Raw genomic sequence first — 12,406 nt, forward strand, 5'->3', positions numbered from 1 at the left:
GGCCTGGCCTGAGTCCAAAGGGGTTTCATTTAGTGTTTGAACAAGTGTCCTGGGGGATGAACTTCTGCTTGCTTGTCCCTTTGGCTTGGAAGGGCCGTCCCTAGCTCTGGCTGAAGCGGCAGCTGGAGTGACATTCTATCTGAACTTTTTCCTCCCGCCCACTTTTGTGGGAGGACTCCTTGACCTCCCTCACCAGGTTCTTCCACTAAGACTCCAATTTCATCAACTACATACATCGTGGGGTGATTCTCACACAAAAATGTTCAAGAATGATACTATTCCAGCTTGTTTTCTGACATGCAAAATGACTTAGAACAAGTGTAAAAGAACCAGGTTTTGAATACCCAGATTTCTAACATGACGCCATGCCTTCTCTTCCCAACCTTTAGCAGTTGGGACAAAAGAGCTATAATCTAAAAAAAATAAATGTTGGACTTGATAAAGGTAGCTTTCTCCCCCTCAGTGGAGACAGAACTGTCTGAAGCTGTTACGCACGCAGCCCTCTAAGGTATCTCCAGGTCACCCATGCTGAGCTACGTGCGCATGGACAGGACACAAGCTAGTTACCTGACTCGGCAGTGCCTTCCTGTCTCCTTCCCTGCCTCAGTTTCCCCTTTCTCTCACTCTTGTTTACTATCAGGCTAAAGCTTCAATCTTAAACATGGATATAGAGCAGAGTTTGCTGTACTGCATTTTCTGTTTATATTTTGAAAGCTTAGAAGGAATGTTTTATATTACTTTTAAAAAAGAAAAGCTTAAACCGTGAGAACTGTTGTTTTGTCTGGGCTGGGGAACAAGGCTCAGGAGTTCTGGGGCCACTTGGGAACCAGGACCCGAGACATCAACGTGGGGGAGACAGGAGGCACCACAGGAAGTCAGGCTGAGCCTGTGAGAGCTGTAGGTTTAGGAACACACGGCCCAAAGCCAGACATTATTCCTATAATAGCACATATGTGAAGGAAGATGTTCACTTGTCTGGATTGTGGGTTTGTTCTGGACTGTGCGTACTTCAGATAAAATTGCAATGTGAGGACGAGCAAATCGGACAAATGAGTTTCTTCCAAGTTTCAGAATGGTTGACCAGGTCAGTTCTACACCCTGGGCGCCTCACTGGGACTAAGGCCCACGTGACACGACGGTGGTACAGACTGGCCACAAGGTGGCGCAGCACCTCTGTACTCAGCTGGTCCCTTGTCAAAACCAGTCGGAAAAAATTCCACTGTGAGGCAACTCCTAAATGCGGAAAACTGGTACATAAACTTGCCATGTCTGTATCCACTGTGTTACAAAGGCCATGACGGCACGTCCATTTTCTCAGTCCCTTCACGCTGGCCGAGCAGTTGCAAAGCCGCAGAACTCACACAGAGCACCGACCTCACACGGGGACCCGGCACCCACACTGACGCTGTCAGCCTAGCCATCAGGTGTAGGACGGCAAGGGCAGTGACCACACACAGACGCCATGAACAAAACTTTATTACCTAAGTTTACCTAAAGTATTACAGGTGAAATATGAGTACATTTATAGTAACAGTATGTCAACATAAGGAACAACAGCTGTGGTTACAATTAGCACATGCAACTTGCTACAAAGGTAAAAATACTCCCCATGACAAAGCTCCAGACAAGGCTTGTGTATGACAGTGGGTCAGCTGGGCGTGAGTGAGTGACCCTGACAGGGGACGCTCACAGGGAACGGGATGCCCGGACCTGCAGGAGATGGCCCTCACATCTCCCTGCACTTGCAGAACTAGCAAACTGTGCGCCCCTGTTTAGAGCATACTGATCAAAGTGTGTGTGTATTAAAACTAAATAATTTTCAAACACTGACCTTTCAGAATACCCCTTTCTATGATGTCACATTTTGGTATTTGTATCACAGCACTGGAAAGTGTGTCTGAGGGACACAAGACCGGGAACAGCTCATCACCCCTGGCCCTAAGTGCATGCTCAATACCAGCTGTCAACCTGAATGGTCATGGCATCGGCACCCATAGAAGGAGCTCTGAAGGTTTGGGAACAAATGGGTGGCACAGCTCACCCAGAGCTGCCTCCTTACTTTTAATGCAGTGTCCAAGACTGTCATTGCTAATGAAGACTAGTAGCATCTGATAAAAATACATATTAATCCCAAAGGTGTTATATTTGGCTTTGAAAAAACTCTTGGACCTAATCTGAATTGTTTATAAACTGTCTGATGCGAAGGACCAGTCCAAAGAAGACCAGGCTGCAAGTGTGCTAATTCATACTTCCTTTGAAATCTAGGACAAGACCCAACGTTAGGCAAAATATCTAAATACCTTGCAGTTTTGTGGCTCCTCCCTAGTCTCTTGATTCACAGAAAAGTGCAAAGAACTTGTTCAGTAACCTTACCTGGGCCACAGACCCTTCACATGACCTATAGCAGAAAGCTATCCCGGTAATTTTTAACCACTGAACTTTGCATTTAGGTAGCTTATGACTTTGGAATTGTAGCCATTTCAGTACTGTTGAAACGGAAGTGTATGGTTTAGAAATATGTTCCTGAAACCGCACAGAGAATGATGTGGCATGCGGCTAGGTGTGGCCGGTATTAATGTTCTGCCTCATTGTGTCCCTCCAGATGCTGTGAGTCCTTCAGGATCCAGCCAGGACCCTCTGCTGGTGGAGACACGACTCACTGAGGTGCAGTGATAGTGAGCACTTTCTAGCAACACTTTTTACAATGAAGGTATGTCAGACTGGATGCCCTAAACACAAGCTCTCCTGCTTGGTTTACAGCTAGTCAATAGGGACCAGTTAACGGAAATGTTTTAGGGGATTCTGTATTACCCTACCTCTCTATTCATGTCCTGACTTAACTACATAGTTAACTGTGGAGAGGAAAAAGACATCTTTCAACCTCTGATTTTTATAAAGCTATTTTAGATGTTTCACTTTCAACAGAACCATTCATAAGTACACATTTATAAAGTATATTTCAATTCCTTTGACCTTTAACTTCACAATAAGCTCGGGTCACTGGATAATTTGATGTGTAGACCTCCTATCGAGGAATCAAGAGGAAAGTAAATGACCCGAGTCGGCAGGAACAGAGCTGAGGGCATGGACAGTTCTGCTTGTTCTCTCTTCTCCACGTGGGTATGCTGAGGCCGACTGATCCATGTTTTAAAAAAGGACTTGATTTTTTTTTTTTTTTGTATTTTTCTGAAGCTGGAAACGGGGAGAGACAGTCAGACTCCCGCATGCGCCCGACCGGGATCCACCCGGCACACCCACCAGGGGGCGATGCTCTGCCCCTCCCGGGCGTTGCTCTGTTGCGACTAGAGCCACTCCAGCGCCTGGGGCAGAGGCTGAGGAGCCATCCCCAGCGCCTGGGCCATCTTTGCTCCAATGGAGCCTCAGCTGCGGGACGGGAAGAGAGAGACAGAGAGGAAGGGGAGGGGGAGGGGTGGAGAAGCAGATGGGCGCTTCTCCTGTGTGCCCTGGCCGGGAATCGAACCCAGGACTTCTGCAAGCCAGGCCGACGCTCTACCACTGAGCCAACTGGCCAGGGCCGATTTTTTTAGATTTTAATGGGTTTAAAGTTAGTTTTCCAACACTTGTTCAGAATCCTGCCTTTGTGAGAGACCAGACAGGGATCCCGATGACACCGGTACCTGACAGCACACGCTATGGATGCTCGAGGGGGTTTTTGTTTTTGGTTCTCTAAGAGGCAACTGCATCAGAAGCAGTGAGTCAGTTTTGTCCACCAAGAAACTTGCTGATGAGCCAGTGGTCCTTTAAACTTAATTTTTGGATGCTAAAGATTTCATGGGTGGTAAAACCCACTAACTTATACATAGACTAAATGTCACATGAGCTGGAAACTTTCTCTGCCCACCTAACATACAATTCACATGCATCAAGACAGATGATTCAAGATGTGTCTCAGCCAAATCATCCTGTACTTAAAACCAGTTTCATTTATTTTCTGTCTGGAAGGGCAAAGATGTATACTTTATGTTAGTGATCAAATATACATTTTCTGAATGAATTTTTGTACAGTAACTATATATCCATTGTCTAAAGTGCTTTGTGGCTGGGGGATGGGGGGGGAACTCTATCACATTCTGCATAAGCTGCGAAGTTTGCTCACGGGACGCCTGTCTTAAGTGACACCTCACTCTCATTCCCTTGCATTGTGAGCTGTTACCACTGCCCCTCCACGTGCAAAGTTCACATAGAATGTGCCCTCCTCCACCGCCACTGCTTATGAGAAGGGTTACAACTAAACATAATCACAACAACGTGACTACTCATCTTGAGGAAATGAAAAATGTAACAGATATAAACTTGCAAGATACGTCACGAGATAGATCTCATCTTGCTTTGGACCAGCCACTGATGGTCAACTTAAATTGCGGTGATGCCCTTATCCTGTAGTGTGAGTGTGGGGTCTCCTGCCCCTGCCAGGGCACTCTGTGCCTCACCTGCTTCAAATCCTGTCCCTCACCAGTCCTGCTGGTTTGCCCAGATGGGAACGGGCTGTGTTGGAACAGAGCACCTGCTCCGTTGCGCAGAGACCGCAGATGTGAGGAGGGTGAGCATGGGGCAGGGCCGCACCGGGGAAGGCGTTGTGAGAACTCCAATGTGAACGGTGTTCTGAGAGCAGTGAGGAAATTCTATTCCAGCTGTAAGTGTATACCGATTCTTCTTACCCCTTTTATTCTCCAATTGCCTCCACAAACTATTTTAAGTTAGCCTGGTTTCTGTAACTTGCAGTACAGAAAACAAAACCTATTTCTGCACAGTCACTTGACAGCAGTGATGAATTTTGACAGCGTCTTCCTACTCGGCTCCTACCTCTTGCCCATGTCCCCATCGATTGTGGTGTGGGGGGGGGTGGCACACAGGTGCGCCTGGCAGAGCAGGTGCAGAGCTGAGGTCCCACCTCAGAGCCAGCAGGAGTTCAAGTGGTCATTGTGATGCTCACTGGGAGCAGCATGTACCTGTCTGCAGGCATGTCTGTCTGTCACGCCCTCTAACTTAGTCTGCTTCAAACACCCAGTAGAAAAGAAGAACTTCGATCTTGGCCTACTTAAAAAATAGAAACAAAGCCTATGAAATTGAACTACATTTGAAGGCTGAAGGCACTGCATAAACTCTCTGAAATCCTTACAAAAGGGTCCACAACGTAAGCATCTATAGACGGTGAGCACCGTTTTAAGTGCCTACAGCAGTTCAAGGTGTCTGTGCCCAGGGCCTTTCTGGGCAAACTGCTGAACTTGTGAAATGCCTCTTCACAGAGATTGTTCATGGTGACAGCAACTTCTTGAAAATTTACTTACATTACTGGTTATATAGTAGTTAAAAGTTAGTATTTTTAATCTTCCAAGTTAAAGCTCTAGAATTTCTTTTCTCTAAGACTTGCGGCATCATTACCAACGTAAGACGACACACATTTTATAGGATTATAAATGGGCCCATTCCCCCCTTTTTTTCTGGCCAGGGAACAAAAGTTGGGCTCATATAGTCAGGCCGCCTGGACTTCTTTTAAAATTGTGTTGTCAGCAGAGGTAGAGGGTCCAGACCGCCTCACCTTGTTCTCTGCATTACCTGCTGCTCCCATGACCATGGTATTGGATGACTTCCGCATGGAACTCAGTACCGCTGTGCCAAGTTGCTCACTGTTTATTTAAACACTGTTTGCTGGGTCACCAGTTTCCTTTGTAAGTTCCTGAGGAGCTTTCTGCTTCTCTTCAGTGCAAAGGTCCTGAACTGGCCCGGTCAGGCCCCATTCAGGGAGGAAGACAGTTCATGTAGTGTTGAAGGACCCAGGTTGTCTGGAGGGAGGCCAGGCACTGGGGAGGACAGGGCATCCCCGTCCCCATGTCGGTGAGTAAGGGCGACTGTCCTCCGGGATCACAGACACACGGGCTTGGCCTGGCTCTGCAGCTCCGCCGAGGGTAAGCGAGTTCCCTTACTGGGGCATGTAGCCGCCCGGCCGTACCGTCTGTGGCAAGTAGCTTTTTGGAACGCCTTCTTCAAGCGTGGCCTCCACCCCTACCGTTTCCAACCTCTCGACCAGTCCCTCTGTCCCTGGAGCAAAGGCGTCCATGGCGGGAACCTCCTGGAACATCTGCATCTGCCCAGACCCGCAGGCCTGGGACAGGCGCTCGGACCCCGGCTGCTGTGTGTGTCGGGCCGAGTCATCCTCCTGGACCGGCGACACTGGCTTGGAGGTTTCTGATGGGGAGCTCTCTGGCCCGGTCTTGTGGTGACTGCAGTTCTGCCGGAAGTACGGCTGCCTGGGCAGCACGCCGTCGAGCCCGTCCGCCAGAGGCTGCTCCTCCGGCCGCTCCTCAGAGTCCAGCAGGGGCTGCGTGGACTCGGACCTGGAGAAGACCTGCACGGAGGGCACCTGGTGCCGGTAGCCGCTGTGCACCACGGTGGAGTACTGCACCGTGCTGGCGGTGCTCTGGGCCGACTCGGTCTCGTCCCCACTGGAGATGCTCGGCCTGGAGGAGGACATGCACGAGGACCCTCCGATGCCGCTGCTGTGCCCTTCGGTGCTGGCCTTGTCCTTCCGGAACAGATCCAGGGACTTCAGGTCCTCCGGAAAAGGCTTGTCGTTAGCTTCTATTTCCACAACGCTCACGTCAGTGAACGTGCCGTCTGAATACATCTGATCCTTTGAACTAAAATTATGCTGAGAGAGAGAGAGGATGAGGCATTACCTAGGGCGTATGCTTTAGAAACTCTGAGAAACATGGCAAATGTCAGCACACAAAGTCAATGATTCTGCTACCTCTCGAGGGGTTTCAACAGACAGCTCCCAGCCCCATAGCCCCACGTCAGCCCATGGCCCAAACCGCAGCTGCGGAGATGATTCTAAGGAGTATGCACTAGGGCAGGGGTCTCCAAACTTTTTACACAGGGGGCCAGTTCACTGTTCCTCAGACCATTGGAGGGCTGCCAAATACAGTGATCCTCTCACTGACCACCAATGAAAGAGGTGCCCCTTCCAGAAGTGCAGTGGGGGCTGGATAAATGGCCTCAGGGGGCCGTAGTTTGGGGACGCCTGCACTAGGGTGTATCTCCTCAGAACTCCACGTTGATATTGTTGGGGTTACATTTTGAGAAGCTATTTGGTCTACAAATAGTAAGTCATATTTCATGCCTGGACTAGGTAGCCTAGGATCAAATGGACAGAAAAACTAGAAAATGTTAAGAAAAGCCAAACTCCAATGACTCTTGTTTCATAAAATACACAACGCATTTTAATCTATTAATATAAAATTCAAGAATTAAAAAGTAATCTATACAAATCATTTCTCCTTTAGAGTTCATAGAATTTAGTGCAGGTGTCTGGAAATCATGTCTTCATTGTTTCATTGTGGCAGACTGTTAACTCTGATGTTATTATCCAGTGTGGAAATGTCTGCCGTACAGGGTTAGCACACAGCGCTATTAGTCACTTTAAGTTTTCAAGCTGTACTATCAGGATATTAGTAGCTGACATTAGGAGTATCAGAACAAATATGCTATAATGACAATAAGATAGATTATGTAGGTATCATGTTAAGTTTTTGTCAAAAGTCTCATTTGTGTACTATTCTGAATCAGTCTGATCATCTCTTAGTTGAACTCCTAATTAGCCTGTGTCTTATAAATAAGTCACAAATGTTTTCTCTTACCCGAGGAGGCGTGTGAGGTGACCACTGGGCAATGTGACTCTTTGAAGGATCGGGAACATTGGGCCAGATGTGTTTTTTAATGCTGGAGGGAAAAGAAACACGGCATGTGTAGAATCCCATGTAATCAACAAGGAGTTGCCCCTCCATCTAAACATGCTCATCTAACACTGTGAAGAAGCAAAGCAATTAAGTAAACAACCCCCACGGTACCACAAAGCCAGTCAGAAATGACCTGCCTTGTCATCAGGAGAAAATTACAGTTTAAAATGCTTTAGGATCTTAATCCTAAGTCATAAGAAGTTGTTAACAAGGGCAAAGCTAGTATCAAATTCTGTAATAAAAATCATTTAAAACATTAGATAGATCACAAAATGATGTGGTATATAGCCCTTCCCAATAACCAAAAAGCAAAAACGTTCAATTTCCAAATAAAAGATAAAGTTTCACATTGGTACCAGATAAAGAATGATAACTCTGACTTTTCAATAGGAAGACTAACGATATTAAGAATGCTCAATAAGCCTGACCAGGCGGTGGTGCAGTGGATGGAGCATCGGACTGGAAAGCGGGGGACCCAGGTTTGAGACCCCGAGGTCGCCAGCTTGATCGCGGGCTCATCTGGTTTGAGCAAAAGCTCACCAGCTTGGACCCAAGGTCGGTGGCTTGAGCAAGGGGTTACTCAGTCTGCTGTAGCCCCATGGTCAAGGCACATATGAGAGAGCAGTCAATGAACAGCTAAGGTGTCGCAATGAAAAACTAATGATTGATGCTTCTCATCTCTCTCCGTTCCTGTTTTCCTGTCTGTCTGTCCCTATCTGTCCCTCTCTCTGACAAAAAGAAAAAAAATGCTCAATGAATTCAGGATGTCCCATTGTCAAAGCCTGCTTGTGTATGTTCACTTTACTATTGGTTTGCAGCCCAAAGTTAGAGGTCCATTAGTTTCTGTAAGTAAACAGGAACTGAGTCATCTTGAGAACAGGTTCAAATGCAAAAATAAAAATGAATAATAAGACCCTGCCAGACTGGCTCTCCTGCAGGAACAGCTACAAAACCTGGCTTGATATAAAAAGCAACCAAGTTAACAACCTATATCAGGGGTTGGGAACCTATGGCTTGTGAGCCAGATGTGGCTCTTTTGATGGCTGCATCTGGCTCTCAGACAAATCTTTAATAAAAAAAATAATGTTAAAAATATAAAACATTCTCATGTATTACAATCCATTCATTTCCTACCATTCATGTTCATGGTTGTGGGTAGCTGGAGCCAATCACAGCTGTCCTCCAGGATAATGCCAAATTTTTATTGGATAATGTGTAATGTACATGGGTCGTTGTATGGCTCTCACGGAATTACATTTTAATATATGTGGCCTTCATGGCTCTCTCAGCCAAAAAAGTTCCCGACCCCTGACCTAGATGAACAGACCAATCAGTTGATGGATACATCCCTTGAGAAAGAAACATCACCAAAAACAGACTAAGAAAACCTTCAATAGCCTGGTATTTATAGAGAAATTATATTTTTAATTAAAAAACTTCCCACAAAAGAAAATCCCAGGCCCAGATGCTTTGTTTGTAAATTCTACCAGACACTTAAAAAGGAAACTCGCCTGCTCCCATTCAAACTCTCCGAGAAACTGGAGGTCACACATCCCCATGAATTTCATGAGGTTGTCTTATGAGACAATCAGCAACACCCTGATTCCAAAACCGGACAGACACCACAGAAAAGATCAGTATCACTCATGAACACAGAGCAAAAATTATTAATACAGTAAATCCAGGAAAATCCAAGGGATGCAAAGATAGTTTACGTTAATCTGAAACTCAATGAAAAAAACTACCTAATTCAGGAAAGAAAAGGAAAAAAAATCACATGCTCAGTCTCACTAGATGGGGAAAAGGTATCTGACAAAGTTCAACACCCATTCATGACAAACGCTCTTGGCAAAATATAAATATAACTTTCTCAACCTACAGCTAACAAACATCACGTATACGGGTCGGAGACTGACCCATTTCCTCCCCTAAAATGAAGGACATCGGCTCTCATTCCTTCTATTTAACACTACACTGGAGGCCTCAGCAGGCAGCGTGACTGTGTGTAAGAACTCCTAAGAAATAGAAAAAGCTACCAGAAAACATGAATTTATCAACGTCTCAATATACAAGAGCAGTGTATTTTAAAAGACCAACTGCATTTGTACACACTGTATTAGCAATGAAACAATTAGAAATTAAAAAAAAAAAGGAAGTCCAAGTACAATAGAATACTCAGGAATAAGTTTAACATTAGCCTCTCTGCTGAAAACTACAAAACATTGCAAAAGGCAATTAAAACCCAGATATGTAGAGATACATACTGTTCATGGGCAGAAACACGAACACCTGTACTCATGTTCAGATGGCATTTCCCCCTAAATTGCTGTGTAGGCTCAATAAAATTCCAGTCCAATTTCTAGCAGGGTTTTTTAAAAATGAAATTGGTAAGCTGATATTAAAATGTACCTTAAAAGGCAAAGGACCGAGCAAAATAATATGGGAAAAGAACCTACGGAAGGAATTTCAGCACCTGCTCTCAAAGCTCACTGCAGAGCTGTCATAACCACACCAGGGTGCACTGAAGTCAACGAACAGAACAGGGAGTCCAAAATGGTTCCAGAGTTACATGGATAACTGATTTTGGCAAAGGTATGAGGGTAATTCAATCAAAAAAAGAGTCCTTTTAGTACATGATGCTCAAACAACTAGATATCTATGAGAAAAAATGAACTTTGACCCTGACTTCACACCATGCACAGAAAATTAATTCTAACGCAATTAAAGGCACAGCATTACAATGATCAATACTCTATCAGAAAATACAGAAAAATGTCTGTGACTCTGCGTTAGCAGTTTTTAACCAGACACGAGACCCAAAGACCACAGAAAAGAATAACCACTGATAAAATGGACTTCCTCAACATGAAACTGTTTTTCTAAAGTCACAGTTAAGAAAACAAAAAGGTAAACCACATAATAGAATGTGCAAAGTATATTATTTGACAGAAATTATGGAACCAGGAAGACTCTTATAGCTCAATATGAACAAGACAAAAATCCAATTTAAAAATGGGTGGAGGCCCTGGCCGGTTGGCTCAGTGTTAGAGCATCGGCCTGGTGTGCAGGAGTCCTGGGTTCGATTCCCGGCCAGGGCACACAGGAGAGGCGCCCATCTGCTTCTCCACCCCTCCCCCTCTCCTTCCTCTCTCTCTCTTCCCCTCCCGCAGCCAAGGCTCCATTGGAGCAAAGTTGGTCCGGGCGCTGAGGATGGCTCCATGGCCTCTGCCTCAGGAGCTAGAATGGCTCTGGTTGCAACAGAGCGACGCCCCCTGGTGGGCGTGCCGGGTGGATCCCGGTCGGGCGCATGCGGGAGTCTGTCTGTCTGCCTCCCTCGTTTCCAACTTCAGAAAAATACAAAAAAAAAAAAAATGGGTGGAAGAGTTCGCAAGGCTCACAGAAGATCTAGGAGTGGTACATGAGAAACCTGATCGCCAGCTCCCAGGAAAATGGAAATTAAAACCCTGCAGAGCCAGCAGGAGGCCGGGTTGGAAGGAGAGCCCGGGCAGCGCTGGGACTGGTGAGAGGCGAAGCAGCCACACCTGCCACACACTAGCCAGAAGGCAAGGTGGCAGACCCCCTTCGGAAACGGTGTGAGTTTCTGAGCAACTTAAATGTGCACGTAGGACCCAGCAACCCCACAACTAGGAACTTACGCAAACAAATGGTAACATCTGATCACACTAAAACTTGTGGGAATGTTCACAGCAACATTATTCAAAATAGCCAAAATCAAAGACACAACCTGAACTCCCATAACAGATGCACGGATAAACAAATTTCGATGTACTACAGAATACTCTTCAGCAATACAAAGCAGCAGCAAATAACATATGCAACAACATGGTCAAGTCTCAAGTATGCTAAGTGAAAGCTGTCGTACACAAAACTAAGTCACAGAAGGCAGACAGGAACCAGCTAGGGCCAGGGGCCCGGGGACAGGAGGACGATGAACCAAGGACACTTCCCAAGGAGATACAGGTGCTCTCGAGCCCAGCTATGCGGGCAGTCACACTTGTGTACAGTTACAGAACTCATCACTGTATGCTTGACACGTCTGAATTCTACTGCATGCAGATTATAGCTCAGTGCAGCCGGGGGAAAATGCAAGAACATGAATAAGGACACTTACAGGTCTCGCTTATTAAAGCAGAACAGTACTCCCAAAAGGGTTACCAACAGGAACGCCAGGCAAACGGGCACAACGATGGCTTCGATTTCTCCTTGGGCTGAAACACAAGAAAGGTGAGCAGGTAAGTGCTGATGCCCTGCAAATGGGCAGCCCAGGCAAGAAGGAGCAGAGGGGTGGCCTGGGAGAGTCCAGTCTGAGAAACAAAGAACAGGTCAGAGAGGCCCGGGGAGGAGGCAGTTTCGGGAGGAGCAGCCATCCGAGTGAAATGCTGAGACGTGCAGGAAAAACTGGGAATACAGGAAGCATGTGCTGATGGACAAGAGAGAAGTCCTCCCTGGGCGCCACCATGGTGGCCTCCGTGCAGAGGAAGCCGGGCTGCAGTGGGTAAAGATGGTGCTGCAGGCATGCACGTGGGAACTACAGGGCAGCCCTGTCTTCCAAGCAACCTGTCGGGGAAAGGAGGGAACAGGAGACAACCCAGGGGGAAAGAGAGGCCGCTACAGAGACACACACACAC

General features: G+C 46.5%; 1 protein-coding gene across 1 annotated transcript in view; it reads right to left on the reverse strand.

Annotated features, from left to right (window-relative positions):
* Nucleotides 1-2,074: 2,074 nt before the first annotated feature.
* The window catches only part of IL6ST (interleukin 6 cytokine family signal transducer), a 38,937-nt gene continuing 28,605 nt past the window's right edge, over nt 2,075-12,406 (reverse strand). The window contains exons 14-16 of the mRNA XM_066240894.1: nt 11,890-11,986; nt 7,659-7,740; nt 2,075-6,670 (exon numbers count right to left, since the gene is read on the reverse strand). Of these exons, the coding sequence (XP_066096991.1) occupies nt 5,942-6,670; nt 7,659-7,740; nt 11,890-11,986 (908 nt within the window). The 3' untranslated portion in view covers nt 2,075-5,941. The remainder of the gene's footprint in view (nt 6,671-7,658; nt 7,741-11,889; nt 11,987-12,406) is intronic.

Source organism: Saccopteryx bilineata, chromosome 1 (genome assembly GCF_036850765.1).
Source record: "Saccopteryx bilineata isolate mSacBil1 chromosome 1, mSacBil1_pri_phased_curated, whole genome shotgun sequence".
Lineage (NCBI taxonomy): Eukaryota > Metazoa > Chordata > Mammalia > Chiroptera > Emballonuridae > Saccopteryx > Saccopteryx bilineata.